The sequence below is a fragment of the Empidonax traillii genome, unplaced genomic scaffold (genome assembly GCF_003031625.1).
Source record: "Empidonax traillii isolate 1590-97213 ecotype Southwest subspecies unplaced genomic scaffold, ASM303162v1 scaffold177:size1754471, whole genome shotgun sequence".
NCBI classification, from domain to species: domain Eukaryota; kingdom Metazoa; phylum Chordata; class Aves; order Passeriformes; family Tyrannidae; genus Empidonax; species Empidonax traillii.
The window spans coordinates 1,040,786-1,056,294 of NW_020955370.1; the positions used below are offsets into that span (position 1 = coordinate 1,040,786).

Sequence of the window (15,509 nt, forward strand, 5' to 3'; positions counted from 1 at the left end):
CCAGCAGTGGGTTTGCTGCAGAAGCTGTGTCTTAGCCTTCCCAACTCACCCCTCACCAACCTGCAGGCTGCACCTCTGCCCACCCAATTCTGTGACTCTCTCCATGCCCAGCCTTGTTCCTGCTCACCCTGTGACTTCCATGAATCTGCTCGCTCTCCCAAGAAGAAAACTTAAATCTCTCTGCTTCCTCTTGTAGCCTGTGATAGCCAACAGCTCAATCCTGTGGAAGAGTCACTGCTGAGGAACATCTGCAACCAGCCCCACTCTCCTTCCCCTATTTTTTGTATTCTGAACTGCATAGACAAGGTTTAATTAAGTGCATGTGTGGTTGTCTTTGCTTTACCATTGTCTCCTGACTGGACGTGATCCAAGCAGCCACAATAAAGCTGAATCCCAGATAACTAACACAGGAATGATTTAAAGCCAAGTGTGTTGCTGCACACAATAGCAGCGTAGAGGTCATTTTTCATTGTCTGGGAAAGTCGGGCTCACACATTTGGAACCAAAACTGAAAGCACTTCCAGCTTGTTACACAAGCAGTTTGTGGGAGAAAGAGACAATGAGCAAATTATTTCAGTTCTCCAAAACAGAGGCTTATACAGTGTGAGACAGGATGGGGCACAGAAGGAGGCAGCTCCTAATGACTAACACCTCAACTTCAGGTTCATTTGTTCTTAGAACCCCATCACCTGGTATCCTTAGGGGACTGGATCTCACCTAAAGTTTCACAGGTGTGAGAAAACCGGGGTGCAATCCTTCCAGTCCCAGCACAACAAGGATTAATTCACCTTCTGCCAGCTAAATTTACTGTTTGCACATCCTTGCCCTGTCAGAGGCCAAACTGCCTGCAGCAGAAGGATGGGATTTTCCTTTTGCAAGAGAAAATGCTCACACAGAGCAAAAGCAACTGTAAGCTGTCAACTTTTCCCCATCTGTCTTTTATCAGACAGAGAACATGTCTCTGAAGATGAACTGCAGCAACAGCTCTGCTGTACTCCAGGCTTGATAACAACAGCCCTGGCCACATGTTTTTGGTTTTGTTCCCTTCGACCAGTACACAGGGTGGAAAAAGGCAACCATAGTTTCCCTTGGGAACATGTATTGAACAGTCGTGGTTTGGTAGCCTGGAAAATTCGTACACTCAAAAATATAAGCATGTGAGAAGCAAATATATGAGAAGCCTGGAAGCCTAAAAGCCAAGACCACCAAAGGGCACCTCGCAGCTCCCATGTGATCTGGAGCAGCCTGCCCCTCTCATATTTCCAGTTTACCTTCTGTTAAAGCACAGACACCTCTGGGCTCCAGAGGAGAGCCCGAGAAAGCTGCCACCAAGATAGTTACTAAGTGCTACAACCTGCTTTTAGGTCTGCATGCCTGACAAATACTCCACTGCCTACTCAGCCACCTTCTTTCTAGAAGCCAAGCGACTTGTTCACGTTTATGTCTCCACCTACAGAATGCAGGTTCCATGGGTTTGGACATTTCTGTCTCAAAACTAAACTGATGGGACTGCAAAGACAGACTACTTAGGCAGACACAAATAGATGTGTTACTGCTCTAAAGGGAAGAGCACAACTGCATATTTAAAAGACAATGACCTACCTGGAGTATTCCTTGGTATCTCAGAGCAGCTTGCAAGATCTCCTGAGGCTGGAACAGACCGTTCACATGCTACTGCCCCATGCAAAATCAGGAAAGAACATACACAGTGCAGAGGGAAAAGAAATTAACAGTGAAAAGTGCATGGCAAAACTCAGGAGGTGGCTAATACACCAGACTTTCCTATGAACAAGACATGACTTCTGGGTTCACCAACTCTGACCAGGGATTAAGACTTGCCCATCGCAGTACAGTCATTTTTTTCTGGCTACCAAGGCACTTGCAGGTGCTGATCAACCTTAGAGATGGGATGTTGGGATTCAGCCCAACCAGCAGAGCTGGTTTGGTCTCTCCAAGTCTCAGATCAAGGTGTTCTTTGTCCCTGAAGTGAACACAGGAATGAGTGGGCTGTGAGTCTTAACTTGGTTCCTTTTTCTGCTCAGAAGAGCATGGGGGAGAATGGATGAAACGGGTGAGGCAGCACACACTGAACCCAAACAGCCCTGAGGTTGTTTCAAAGGGACTGTGCATGGAATGCAATGAGGTTAACCAAGAGGCATTGTATTTCGCTTTTCCACACAAAAGCACACATACAAATAATTACAGTCACAATTAAACACACTGGGCAATCCAGTTCACATGCAAAGTACATTTAGTCCAACACAAAGCTGGTTCAAATCCAAGTAATTGAAACTTATAACACAAAACTGCAGCAAAACACTGGCAACAAACTCCAATCAGGAGCTACATCAGGACCCCAAATCCCCACATTTCCTTCAGATTAATTCCCAGAAAAGGTATGACTTTTTATCTCAGACCATGCTCAGCTCTCTTCAGGGTTTTTTTACACCATCCCTTCCACTTGCACAACTCTGATGGGTAGACATTACCCAGACAAGGTCTGCTTTTCCACAGAAGCTCCAAGATAGGAAAGATCCAGGAAACTCAGAACAAGACACTGTCATCCTTCTCTAAGCTAAATACTCCCATATTCCATACAGGAGTAATACCAGTTTTTCCCACCAGTCTGTCACCTACTGCCCCTTGCAAAGGTAACCAACCTCTTGGAGACCTGGAGGAATGTATGGTGGCACCAAGCACTGCCTTCAGGTGATCAAGAAATTGTCCCTTTATGGTCAATGAGAACAAATCTAGAGGTGAGCACCACAAACTGCAGCCCCTCCAGCTGCAAAGCATTAAAGCCTCTGGGATGGAAAACACAACTTAGGGTCCAGCCAAGTCCAGAGCTGCCACAGTCATAAAACATAATATATGCCTGTAGGGCATTGCAACAAATCAACATAGTTTCCTTTTGCTAAAAGACTTCCATTGTTGTTGTAAGGCTGGGGAAGGAAAAAAAACAAACCAAACAAATAAAGCAAAAAAGGCAGCCCCAAAAAAACACAAACTATACAAAATGTTCAAACAATACCTGTTTTCAGGCACACAGCTTCATCCCACCTTCGTCCCCTGCTGAGGAAGCAGATGAAGTTGTGGTTCTAGCAGTGAAATAAAGAGCACAGTGCTTTGTTTCACCTGAGCTGGGATATCTGGACACCAGACTGACTTATCCTGCCTCTGATTTCCCTTAATAAAACAGATAACTAGATAACATAATCTCAGCATCCACACAGTTTGTTGATTCAGTTAATTTTAAACTAATAAAAATAAACTAATAAAAAATCAAGCATCTTGGCATGAAAACAAGTGGGAAAGTGATAAGATCTCCAAAATTACATGGAAGAATGAAACTTCCTGAATCTCCTGTTTGCCTCTGTTCTATTATTTCAGGGAACTGTGCTAATTTCCCATAAAAGGCCTTGAGCTTTGACCCTACCCCTGCTTCAGGTCCAGGAAGAGAAACTCGGGTGAAAGGTCCAGAGCTGGAGCTGCTCTCAGTGGTCTGCCAGAATTTGAGCCTGTTGATACGAAGAAGAATGAAGGGAAGAGATTGACCGTGTGAGATGAAGCACACAGAACAGCTGAAGGAGAAGCCACTGCTGCTCAAAGCAGAGCTGGGTTTCAGATCTCTCTCATACATGGTTAGGGTATTCACCCTGTCTCCTCCATCTCCAGCCATTTCACACAAACAACTACCTACACTTCCATTTCCTTCTTCTATTATGCTGGTTCCTGGGCAGACAAGAGCTCCACAGCAGATGTTATTCTCAGAGTCCAAAATAATCCAGAATTACCCATCCCAGTGCAGAAACCATACATACCTCAAAACTTTATACTTCAAGTGTATTGTTTATCATTTTAAAATTTATGATGTTCATGACCAAGCACAAGCTCCTGCTCTCAAAGAAAAGCTCATTAACAACCTTGCTGGCACAAGCTTTTTAAATGGGAAGAGTTGTCACCTAAAAGCAATCCCCAGTCTGGGCATCTCTGCCCCAAACTTCAGGCAGCAAATATCGCAAAGCAGGAATATTTCAGGAGCTCAACACCCTACACGTGCCAGAGCCCTGGAGGGGTCCTGGCCAGGTGTGAGCCCACAGGTCACTTAGTCACACACCCTTTGGCAAAGGGTCAGGACATGTATCCCCAGGGGCTGGCAAATCCACATATTGCAAAATTTGTGTCAGCTAGAACCACCTGCAGTCTTACAAGGTCTTCAGAGCTCAAGTATCCCAGCCCATGTTTCTCACCTTGTGTTTCTCACCTTGAGCAGAAATTTGCTTTTTCCAAGACCAAACTAGCCCCACAATGTGTCACGATCACTGACGTGGAGCTGACACCCCTTCAGAGGGTCCAGCAGACCCTGCAGATGCCTGTGGCTGTCTGCAGCATTTGGGTACCCACAGCCCCAGCCAGACCATAGGGCTAAGGTACTCACCAGCTGTGAGACCCAACTCAAATTTGCCCTGATGATTGATAACATCAGGTGAAGGCAGGAAAAGGAAAGGCAGGGCGGGTAACACCATCTAGCAGAGAAAAACTGGGATCACATGCAGCTGTGTTTGTTTCCTTGCATATTATTTTTTTTATTTTTAGCTAGAACAAAATAAAATAGTTGACTCTGCTTCCTGCAGAGTAAGATAATACAATTTATAAAAGCTAACAATAACTTCTCTCAAGAGCCTAAGGGTGTGTGTACAATGTGTGACATTCACAGAAAAGCCTGTAAATTAATTGTTTTGGAGAAAGGAAAGCCAGGCAGTAAGTGCCCTTCACAATATTGTGTCATGATGGAGGTATTCTTTTAATCTAAACAGAAACAACAACACTTCCAAAGCTGGGAAGGAAATTAGCTGAAGGACTGCTGTAAGGGGAGAATAACCCCTCTCCCCTCTGAGCCACCAGAGCTGCTGACAAAGCCCCTCCAGATGGGAGCACTTCTAGTCTTTGCAGAGACAGCCCAGAGCCTAAGAATCAGAAATACGCTCATGTACCAGGTCCAAACAGAGCAGGTGGAAAGCTGTGGCTTTGGACTTCAGCCATCATTAAAAACTCACTTTCAAACCCTCCCAGCCCATTTTTTCCCTACCCCAAGGCATCAGGTCTGCTCCAGCCCAACCACATCCAGCTCCTTCCTGAAAGCAGGCAGCAACTCCCAAGCCACAAGCCATTTATCCTAGCAGCACTGGTATTGTCAGAGAAATTCAGATCATCTTCCTGGAAGACTCAAGGGATTGTGCCAGGCTGGTTCTCCAACATCCAGATGATGGCTTGACATGTTCAGTCTTAAATATTTCAAATACACTCTTTACTGGGAAACACACACAGAAGCCACGTCCACCTGCCAGATCCAAACCAGCTACTCAAAAGTTTATTCCCAGGTAGAAACGTCCTTGCCTCTTCCTCAGCCTTCCATGACCTTTTTCCACCTCCCACTCCCAGACAAGGGCAGAACATCACTCTCACTCTCTTGTGCTTTCATTTACACCTATCCAAGCACTGACTTCTTCCTGCAGTTCCTACTGTAGGAAGTCTTTGAAGTAGGGCTGGATGAGATGTTAAGACCATTTACAGATGAAGCAAAGATTTAATTTAAAACAATAATTATGTATACAGATATTAATCAATTATTTGAGCTGAGGGAAGTCGCCTCAACTCCAACTAAACTGATCTCCAGAGCAGGCAATAGCTGCTCGGGGCAAGGATCCCTTTGCTTTACAGAGCAGCTTTCCCGAGCAAGCACAGCAGAGGAAAAACAGATCAGCCCTCAGTCACTGATTTGGATTCGACCCAGTGATTGGGACAGCGATCAGGGAAAACGTTAAGTTGCTATTGATCAGGAAAAATGTTAAGCAGCCACGTAATCGGCGCAGTTTAATAAGCCCAATTTTAAGGCCCGTGTGCTGTTGCTAAGCAACAGCCGAGCGGCCGGGGAGCAGCCAATAGGAAGGCTCCGTGGTGACGCCAACAGACAGGCAGCCAATGAGGAGCTGCCCCCCCCCCCGGGACTGTGCTGAGGGACTGCGCATGCTCCGAGAGAGGAAGACGTTGAGCCTTCATCCCCTGCGGCCACCACAGTGCCTGTCCGAGAGTGACAGAGAACACCGCCCTGCCGGGTGGTCATGAATGTGTAAAACATGTACAGTTCATATTTACGAGCTAACCAAATAAAAGGGAACTGTGAGGTGGGAGCGGCGCGCGTGTTAGGCGGAGCTGTCTCCCGGAACGAACACGTATCGGCTTAACAGCACCTGTGGCTATTGGGTTTTACTATCGCCTTTTTTTTCTCGGCATCAATAAAAAACAGCCCTTTGCTGGCCTGACGCTTCTGTCTCTCCCTGCAGGGCAGGACTGGGATTCTGCATGCTCTCCTGCAGCAGTCTGGGATAAGAAGTTCCGTGCCAGTCCCAGCGTCAGCCACTGGATGGCCATCCTGCTCTGCAGGAGAGGGACACGGGGGACAGAGCAGGGTCTCGGGGCTAAGGACCTGCCAGGGGCCCCTGAGCAGGCTAGCAGGGAGCCAAGGGGTCCCCTGACACCGACGAGCAGGGCTCAGCAGCTTCCCCGCAGTGTTGCCCCTCACCTGGGCTCCCCAGGGAGCCTCTGCTGCACAGCCCTCTGCGCATCTTCCTCATCATCCCACACAAAGCCACTCGAGGCCTTCAGTGCATCCCAGGACCCCCACCAGAAACTACCCTGCTGGGGTTTTATATGTGACAAGTGTAAAACAAAGCTCTTCACTCATTTCCACCTTCAAGCTCCAGAGCCCCAGCAATTCTCATGGAGCTCTGGGATCCTCTGCACCCCACACAGGGCTGAGAATTCCTTCACGATTCCATCAGTCTGTGCCACGGAGATAGTGTCCCACTGCCTGCAGGACAGCTCAGGAAGGACACGGTCGGCTCAGCACACTCAGCACCACGCAGCTGAAGGACACCAGGGCTTTGGGCATCTTGTTCCAGCTTTATTCACCCCCAGTCCTTAGGCCAAGGCACGCTGCACCTCTGCTGGGCTCACGGCAGGCAGCAGCGCAGCACTTCCAGAAGGCTTCTTGGTCTTTGCTGCAGACAAGGACTGTTCAGAATCAACCTTGTCTGAGCTGCCAGGGAGCTGACAGAGATGTCCCAGTCTTCCTCCAAGGGCTGAAGCGCTATGACCAAAAGAAGCAGAGCCCAGATAAAACCCCATGTCTGCAGAGACCCTCTGGATTCCCAACAGACCACACGCCTCACTCACCACTCAGGATATCAGCCTGACTCTCCGTGGTCTGGTCCCTCAGGCGCCGGGTGATGAGTCCTGGGCACAGAGCTCCATTAGCCCCTGCTCCCCAGCCTGCTCCCAGCAGCAGGGCCCCCAGTCCTGCCCTCCTGCCCCTCAGCACAGCTGAGCCCAGGGGCCACCCGAAGCTCAGGGCAGTGGGACTGAGCAAGGTGGCCACCAAGCCCTCCTGCGTGGGCAGGGCTGGCAGAGGGAGGCAAGGCCCTGCCCGGGCTGGCCAGGGCTGGGGCAGCCTCAGGGCTGCCCCTCCTTGCTGGGGCAGCAGTGGCACAGGGGCCAGGCTGCCCCAAGAGGGACCGCAGGGGCCGGCACTCACCGATGAACCTGACGGCCGCCAGGCGCACGTTGGCCTGAGGGTCCTGCAGGTATGGCAGGCTCTGATGGATGAAATCTTCAGCCCTGCTCCTGCTCTTCTGCAGCTGCACAGACAACAAGGCACGTCTCTCAAGGGCTGTCACGCATTTGGCTGGAGCAGCACCTCCAGCCAGCACCCCCTGGGACAGACAGCCCACCTCTCCTGCTGGGTGCAGGGAGGGGACAGGGGCCTGCAGAAGAGCCCTCGGGGCTCTGTTCTTGAGGGCAGCAACAAGGATGCAGCTCCAGGCTCTGCCCAGCTGCAGAGCCCCCAGCCCAGACGTGGCATGGGGGGCAGCCCTCCCCCAGCCTGGGCCCCACAGCTTGTCCTTACCAAACATGCTCCAAGCTCCCACAGCCGCTCTCTCTGCAGCAGGTGCTTGAGCGTCTTCCACCTCAGCAGCTCTGCGGCAGCAAGAAGGGCTTCCCTGGAGGCCTGCAGGACAGCATGAGCTCAGACATGGCCCGGGGGCCTGGGCAAGGAGACCTCTTAGCTTTGTTCCCAGCGGGATGCTGCCTTTAGGAAGCTGGGACATGCCCTAGCCCAAATGTCTGGGAGCCTTTTGGGGACAGCCCTGAGGGACAGGCACAGAGGCTCAAAGCCCTGCCCTTTGGCACAGCCTGTGCGGATGCCCCTCTTGAGGCCGTGGTGGCCACAGGCTGTGCCAAGCCCCGCAGGAGCAGGCAGGGCAGGTGTTGCACAGGCCCGTGCCAGCTTCTCCGGCCCTGCTGGTGCTGGCTCCGCGTGCACCTTCCCACGGGCTGTGCTGGGGCAGCGCTGCCCACTGCCCGCAGCCCCTGCCCTGATGCCCAGGAGCCCTGGGGGTGTCAGCCCAACTCTCTCCCTGTCAGGGCTCAGGCTGCAAACCTGTACCTTGGCCACGCTGGGGACCTGGTCGCTCACACGGAAGAGGAGTGGCACCAGTGCCCGCCACACCTCCTTCCTCATCCTCTTCTCATCCCTGCCAACCACTGACTTCAGCAGCAATGTGAGCATGCAGATGGACTGCTCTCGCAGCTCACTGCACTCCTGGCAGGAAGCAGGAAAAGTGAGCTTTGCAAACAGCAGCTCCCTGCCCACAGTGAAGAGGGCCCTGATCATGGCTGTGGGGAGGGCAGAGGCTGCAGGTTCCCAGCCCAGAAGCAGCAGCACTGGGCTGCACGGCCCAGAAGCCATCCCACGAGAGCCCAGGGGAGTGGAGCTGGCTCCAAGTGCTGCTGGCAGGGCTGGGCTGCAGGGCAGCTGTCACTGCCCAGTGCCCATCTGAGGGGCTCAGGCTCCACGTCAGCCTTACCGAGTCAAAGAGGGGCAGGAGCCTCCCCACAAGCTGCACAGCGATGAAGCTGGCCTTGCTCTTCTTCAGCTGACGCAGAACGTTCCGCAAGGCCAGCAGGATCTTCATCTTGGCCTCTTCGCTGCCAGCTTGCAGGATCTTCATCATGCCCGGCAGGAAGAGTTCAATATTTCTTGCCTGTAGAGACAAGAGAACGTCCATTGGGTTAACAGGACTGTGCCTGAAAAGCTCTCCAGGCCCCACCATGGCAGGGATGGTGTTTGCAGCAGTCACGCCACCTTCTGAGTCCCAGGCCAGGCCAGGCCAGGCCACTGCTTTCCACACAGCCCCAGCCCCCGTTTGCTGATGCATCTGCCCCTGACACCGCCCTGCTCACCATCTCAGCTCTCTGTGACAGCCCGACAAGGCCTTCCAGCAGCAGCCTGGCTGTCACCACGTTGGGACAGCCCGGATGGCTCTCGACATCGGGCTTATCAGCCAACTCCTCCACCTCAGCCTTCCTGGAGGACGACTGCAGGACAAACAGAGCTGTGAGGGGCCGGCAGAGCCTGCAGGGCTGCCGGGAGGGGACCAGGGCCTTTTGTGGTCACTCACAGCCATGGGGTGGGTGCTGGGGCCTTTTGTGGAGCAGCAGAAGCAGTGTCTGCGCAGCAGGATGGCAAACTCCTCCAAGATCTTCTCCAGCATCTCCGGCATGGAGGACATCAGCTCCCACAGCTGCGGCTGAGTGCTGCAAGGCAGAGCAAGACAGGCCTGAGGGCGTGTTCCCTGTGGGGCTGGAGCACCGGGCTGGCTCTGGGCTGGCTGGGCCAGCTTTGGCTGCTGTGAAGCCAGAACACCCAGCAGGGCTGGAAAGCGTGGGAGGGATGGAGGGCCTGACTCTGCAGGCTGTCCCGCAGCATTCCTTGGCTCTGGCAGCCAGAGAGTCTCAGGGTCCCTCTCCCCCCAGGGAACAAGCCCACCCTCAAGGCCTTCAGGGCCAGTACCTGTCTCCTTGAAGAGCCGCCTTACAGAGGAGGATGACCAATGTGGTGGGGTACAGGTTGGTCATCAGGCGGAGTAGGGACTCCGCTTTCTCCCAAGCACACTCTGTGCTGAAGTATTCCAGGCTCTCAAGGATGCAGCTCACTATCTTGGGTGCCTGGAGGGGATACAGGTGAGGATGGCACTGCCCCTGAGGCACAGCCATGTCCTCAATTGCCCTTCCCACTCCTCTCTGCTGCCTTAAGGTGGCTTGGGGGGCCCAAGTCACTGAAGGGCACAACAACGCAGCCACAGGACACTTACGTCCGTCAGCCAGACATCCGGGTCTTCCAAGGCCACATCCAGCAGGCTGCTGGGCACCTGCTTGTCAAGGATGCTGGCATCTCTCATCGCCTCGATGGCCACAAGGATGACATCTGTCCTCTCGTGGGACCGGAGGTATTTTCCAAAGGCCTATGGCAGCAGGGAAGGAAGACATGTAGCTCTGAGTGTCCTGATGCTGCTGCTTGGCTGAGCAGCTCGAGCTGCCCTGGCCAGACACGAGTCCCAGCAAGGGCACAGCTCCTCACCTTGGCACAGTCCTTGGCGCTCAGAGAACAGAGCGCGGAGGTGGTCACAGCTTCCTGCTGCTCTTGGCCTGCTCTGTCCTTTGCCCTGGATTCGACTAAAGAACAGGCCAAACACATCACAGTCAGTAACGAAGAGCACCTTTGCCAGCAAGCTCACCAAACCGCCCTGGCATTTGCTGGCAGGGTGGCAGGACAGGAGCAGTCAGGATTTTGGGCGGGTATCGGGAACAGCTTCTTGCTACAGGTGCTGGAGGGACCAGCCAGGGTGGGGGATCTGCTCTTGCCCACCAGGGAAGACGTGGCTTTAGAACAGGGGAGTCAAGAGCAGCTCTGGCTGTGGGGCCCAAAAAGCAGCGGGCTGCAAGATGCTGCAAGGAAGGGGAGGAAGGAGAGCAGCAGCAAACAGATCCTGGCCTTGAGCAGAGCGCTCAGCTTCTGCAGCAAAGGGGCAGCTGGGAAACTCTGGGGAGCAGCTGGAGGGGGCAAAGGAGGTCAGGAAGCAGATCTATCAGCAGATGTCTGTGTGCAGAGCGATGAAGATCACCACTGCTCTGCCTTTTTACTTACAGATGAAGTCAGCCAGTGCAAAAAGAGCGTGGAAAGCTGCACAGCTTGTCTGTTCCTCAGAGAACCGGAAAAGGATGAGACGTCCCAGCAGCTTTCCGAGGAGCGGGAGATGGATCTCCCCAGAGCAGACAGGTTCAGAAATGCCTCCTGTGACATTGGCATGGGCCTGGATGGGGGAGACATGAGCACAAGGCCTGAGGGCATGAAGCTGGTGCCAAAGCCCCCCACCCAAGAGCATGCCCAGGGCTCCATTCCTGGTGAGTCCAGGCTTAGCAGAGCCCTCAGTCCCCCTCTCACAGAGCAGCCATGTGGGCAGCAGCCCTGGCATAGAGAGCAGCAGGGATGGGGGCATGGCCTGGTCCTTACCTGCAGAGTGGAATAGTCGGACAGCACACAGGTCAGCACATCGATCCTTGCCATGGCCCTCTCCCTCACAGCCTCTCTCTCGCATCTGGTGAAGTCCAGCAGCAGCTGGGACAAGAGAAGCTGCTGGTGAGCCCCGGGAGCAGACACCAACTCCAGCAGCAGCACAGCTCCACTCTTGGGCCCCACTCACCCCATTCCTCAAGGCTTCCCCTCCCCTCCAGCAAAGCCTGCAGTGGGGTGTCTGCCCATGGGTTCCCTCCCAGGTCAGGCACAAAGGCCCCGGAGCCAACCTCAGGGCCAGGCAGGAGGGCAGGTGCCACCCTCTGCAGTCCCTGTGCTCCACAAGAGCCTGGTGCCAGCCCCTGCTTCCCCACAGGAGGGGGGCACCCTCCCCGCAGGGCACTCTGCCTGCTCGGCACTGGGCTGGGGACCTCTCAGCCAGGAATGGGCAAAGCCTCCCCTTCGGGTGAGGAACAGCCCTGGGATCCCCCATTTTTACATAGGCCAGACCTCCAAGATGCCCTGCAGCTCCTCGCTGACTCTGGAGGCAGGAAAGCTGAGCACCATCGTCCTCAGCATGCTGTCCATGGAGTTCAGGGTCTGCAAGGAACACAGACAGCAGTGGCAATCATTCTGCTGTTCCTCCCAGACCAGGGAGAGCCATCGGAATCCCCCATGCCACAGGAGGAAGAGAAGGATGCCCACACTTCCCAGGAGAGACATGGGAATAGACAATCTGTAGGGGCAGAGCAGCCTGGGATCCCTGCTCGTGTGGCAGCGTGGGGGAGCCAGGCAGCAGCCCAGAGGGGCTGGAGGCTCCTGGAGCTTACCTTGATATAGAGGGCAAGGTCCCCTTTTGGCATCTCCTTCTCTGCAGGCAGCCAGAAGACACTGTAGAAACATGCCCAGAGGAGGCTTCTGGCTTTGCCCTCCAGCGCTGAGTCCACCAAGCTGCAGGGAGAGAGCAGGACACTGGTTGCACACTGGTGCTGGGAGCAGCCCCTTGACGACTCATGCAGGTGCCATCAGACCTCTGGGCCAGGGGCCCATGTCGGACGGGCACATACCTCAATTTCTCGAGGGCCAGCATGGAAAGGTGCCGAATCTCCGTGCACAGGCGGTCCCTTGGCTCTTCTTCCAGCAGCGCCTGCAGAGCACAACTGGGATGGCACCTGGCAGCTGCCAGCACCCAGTGCCTGCGCTGCCTGACCTGACCAAGCGCTGCCCGCACAGCCTGCCTGTGCCAGGGGGCTTTGCCACCTTCCCCACATTGCCAGGAGTGCCCTCACCTTGATGTTCTCTGACAGCTGGCACACGTCACAGAACAAATCCAGGCCCTGGGTCAGGCCGAGCTTCACGGCGCTTCTGCAGAGGACAGAGATGCTCCGAAGAAACGTGGCCTTGTCTCTCTCCTCCTGCCAGTGAGGGGACAGAGACACAAGCAGGGAATGTGAATGGGCAGACACAGCCAGTGGGACCGCAGCCCTGGGGGTGCAGTGCCCTGCGGCAGAAGCAGTCCTGCCCTGCCAGCACCCCTCCAGCAGCCCGGCAGCACAGCCCCTGCCAGCAGACATCAGCACAGCCGCCCTCCAGCTGGCCACAGTTACCTGGTTGGGGCTGGTGACAAAGGCCAGGATGGAATCAACGGCTTCCTCTTCCTCCTTGTAGATGGGCAACCAGCTGGCATCTGATGGGGGGAAGAGCAGGGAGAGCTGCAGAGGGTCCAGCAAGAGGAGGGAGCAAAGGATATCTGCCCTCCACACAGCCCTGTGCCCGCTGCCCTGGCACGGCCTTCCATTGTGGCTCCTGGCTGAAGGGTGCCCAGCACAGGAGCTCCCATGCCTGTTTGGGAAGTCCTAGTGCCCCAAGCTGAGGAAGGCACTGGCAGACAGGCAGGAAAGGCCCAGGCTCCCACAGCATCACTGCCTCCTGCCAGCCCAGCTGCCCCTCACTGCCCAGACCCCAGAGCCCCTCTGCCCTCACTCACCGATCTTCAGGGCCTCCATCGCGGTCACCTCGTAGGAGGACGGAAGCTGCAGACCTGGAGAGCGGCTCTCCTGGGAAGAGCTGTCTTCCATCCAGGCCTGCCTGGGGCGGGCAGGGGTTCTCTTCTCCATCCTGTGAATAAAAGAACACAACACAGGGGATCCCGCCTATGGAGGGCGTCCCAATGGTGGAGTCGAACACCCTCCGAAAAAATGCTGCGGCCAAATCGCCTCAGGCCAAGTGCCTCAGCAAAACGCCGTGGCAAAATCCCTCAGCCAAAAGGCCTCAGCAAAACCTCTCAGCCAAAAGGTCTCAACAAAATCCCTCAGCCAAAAGGCCTCGGCAAAACCTCTCAGCCCAAAGACCTCGGCAAAACCTCTCAGCCCAAAGGCCTCAGCGAAACGCCTCAGCCCAAAGGCCTCAAGAGAATGCCTCAGCCAAAAGGCCTCAAGAGAATGCCTCAGCCAAAAAACCTCAACAAAATGCCTCAGACAAAGCGCCTCGGCCAAAAGGCCTTGGCCCAAATGCCTCAGGCAAAAAACGCTTCGGCAAACGCCTCAGCCAAACTCCGCGTTCCCACGGGGGCCGCCAGGGGTCGTGGACAAGACGGGGCTGCACTCGAAGGCTCCTCGCCAGCGCTGCGCTCCTGTCCTATCCAGTCGCCGTCCTGACGGACACTGGTACCCCGTGGGCCACGGCAACGCTGAGCACACGCTCTGCAGTGGGGTGTCACAAAGGGTCCCACTGTGACCCACCACCTGCCACCAGAAACAGGTTCCAGTGCCTGTTGACACGGCACCTGCCTCCAGCAACCGCTCCCAGGGAGCCACCACACAGCCAGGAACAGGCAGGGGGTCCCTGGGGCACAGACCTGCCTCAGCCATGGGCACCCACCTGCCCTCAGGGTGTCTGCAGGGCCCACTTTGCTCTCGTGTCTCCTCGGGACATCCCAAGGGGCCCCATGTTCAGACACACCTGTGTGCCCGCAGGACACCCCTTTCCTGTCCCCAAACAGCAGAGTTGGTCTCTGCGCCCTTCAGTCACATTAAATGTGTAACATTTGCTCAAGCTTAACAGAAACCATGGCTTTTCTCACCTCTTCGCTTTCTCCCACCGACCAGCAAGAGGTTTTCCCCACTCAACAGTTCTTCCAGCACGGGGCTGCACAGGACCCCTCCAAAGTCCTTTGCCGCTCCCATCTCACCTTGCACCCATTCCCACCTTGTCAACTAGAGCAGAGCACTGAGTGAGCGCCACATCCAGTCTTGTCTTGGATACCTCCAGGGATGGGGATTCCACCACCTCCCTGGGCGGCCCCTTCCAATGCCTGTCAACCATTTCCATCAAGAACATCTTCCTCATGATCACACACAAAGCCTCCTGAGGCCTTCAGTGCACCCCAGACCCCCCAGCGGAATGTCTCCTCTTCCCCCAAATGAGAATCAGCCCTGGGATCCCCCATTTTTACATAGGCCAGACCTCCAAGATGCCCTGCAGCTCCTCGCTGACTCTGGAGGCAGGAAAGCTGAGCACCATCGTCCTCAGCATGCTGTCCATGGAGTTCAGGGTCTGCAAGGAACACAGACAGCAGTGGCAATCATTCCGCTGTTCCTCCCAGACCAGGGAGAGCCATCTGAACACTCTGTACAACAGGAGGAGGAGAAGGATGCCCACACTTCCCAGGAGAGACGTGGGCTTAGACATCCTGTGGGGGCAGAGCAGCCTGGGATCCCTGCTCATGTGGCAGCATGGGGGAGCCAGGCAGCAGCCCAGAGGGGCTGGAGGCTCCTGGAGCTTACCTTGATATAGAGGGCAAGGTCCCCTTTTGGCATTTCCTTCTCTGCAGGCAGCCAGAAGACACTGTAGAAACACGCCCAGAGGAGGCTTCTGGCTTTGCCCTCCAGCGCTGAGTCCACCAAGCTGCAGGGAGAGAGCAGGACACTGGTTGCACACTGGTGTTGGGAGCACTCCCTTGATGACTCATGCAGGTGCCATCAGACCTCTGGGCCAGGGGGCCCATAATGCATGGGCAAACCTCACCCCCAGAATGCCACATGTCCCTTCACCTTGTTTTTCTCTGCCAGATTATCTATGTGGCAGAAGACATCCA

The 15,509-nt window shown here is 54.8% G+C and overlaps 1 protein-coding gene across 1 annotated transcript; it reads right to left on the reverse strand.

Moving 5' to 3' along the window:
- Positions 1-7,013: 7,013 nt before the first annotated feature.
- Positions 7,014-13,687, reverse strand: LOC114058595. Its single transcript, XM_027886105.1, has 19 exons — positions 13,401-13,687; positions 13,021-13,100; positions 12,703-12,828; positions 12,481-12,560; positions 12,244-12,364; positions 11,924-12,013; positions 11,414-11,518; positions 11,048-11,213; positions 10,481-10,575; positions 10,215-10,364; positions 9,914-10,068; positions 9,522-9,657; positions 9,304-9,438; positions 8,928-9,104; positions 8,507-8,662; positions 7,967-8,068; positions 7,595-7,697; positions 7,237-7,296; positions 7,014-7,150 (listed from the first exon to the last, which is right to left on the reverse strand). The coding sequence occupies exons 1-19, from the start codon at positions 13,528-13,530 to the stop codon at positions 7,014-7,016; spliced, it is 2,304 nt and encodes a 767-aa protein (XP_027741906.1). The 5' UTR covers positions 13,531-13,687.
- Between the last annotated feature and the right edge of the window lie 1,822 nt (positions 13,688-15,509).

What these genes read in the sequence shown, in the direction of transcription:
- LOC114058595 (XM_027886105.1), bottom strand. Translation starts at nt 13,530, where the DNA reads ATGGAGAAGAGAACCCCTGCCCGCCCCAGGCAGGCCTGGATGGAAGAC. An exon ending in TTGTCACCAGCCCCAACCAG is followed by an intron (nt 12,829 to 13,020) that starts GTAACTGTGGCC and finishes CCTCACTGGCAG; the next exon opens with GAGGAGAGAGACAAGGCCAC. An exon ending in GCGCCAAGGACTGTGCCAAG is followed by an intron (nt 10,365 to 10,480) that starts GTGAGGAGCTGT and finishes CTGCTGCCATAG; the next exon opens with GCCTTTGGAAAATACCTCCG.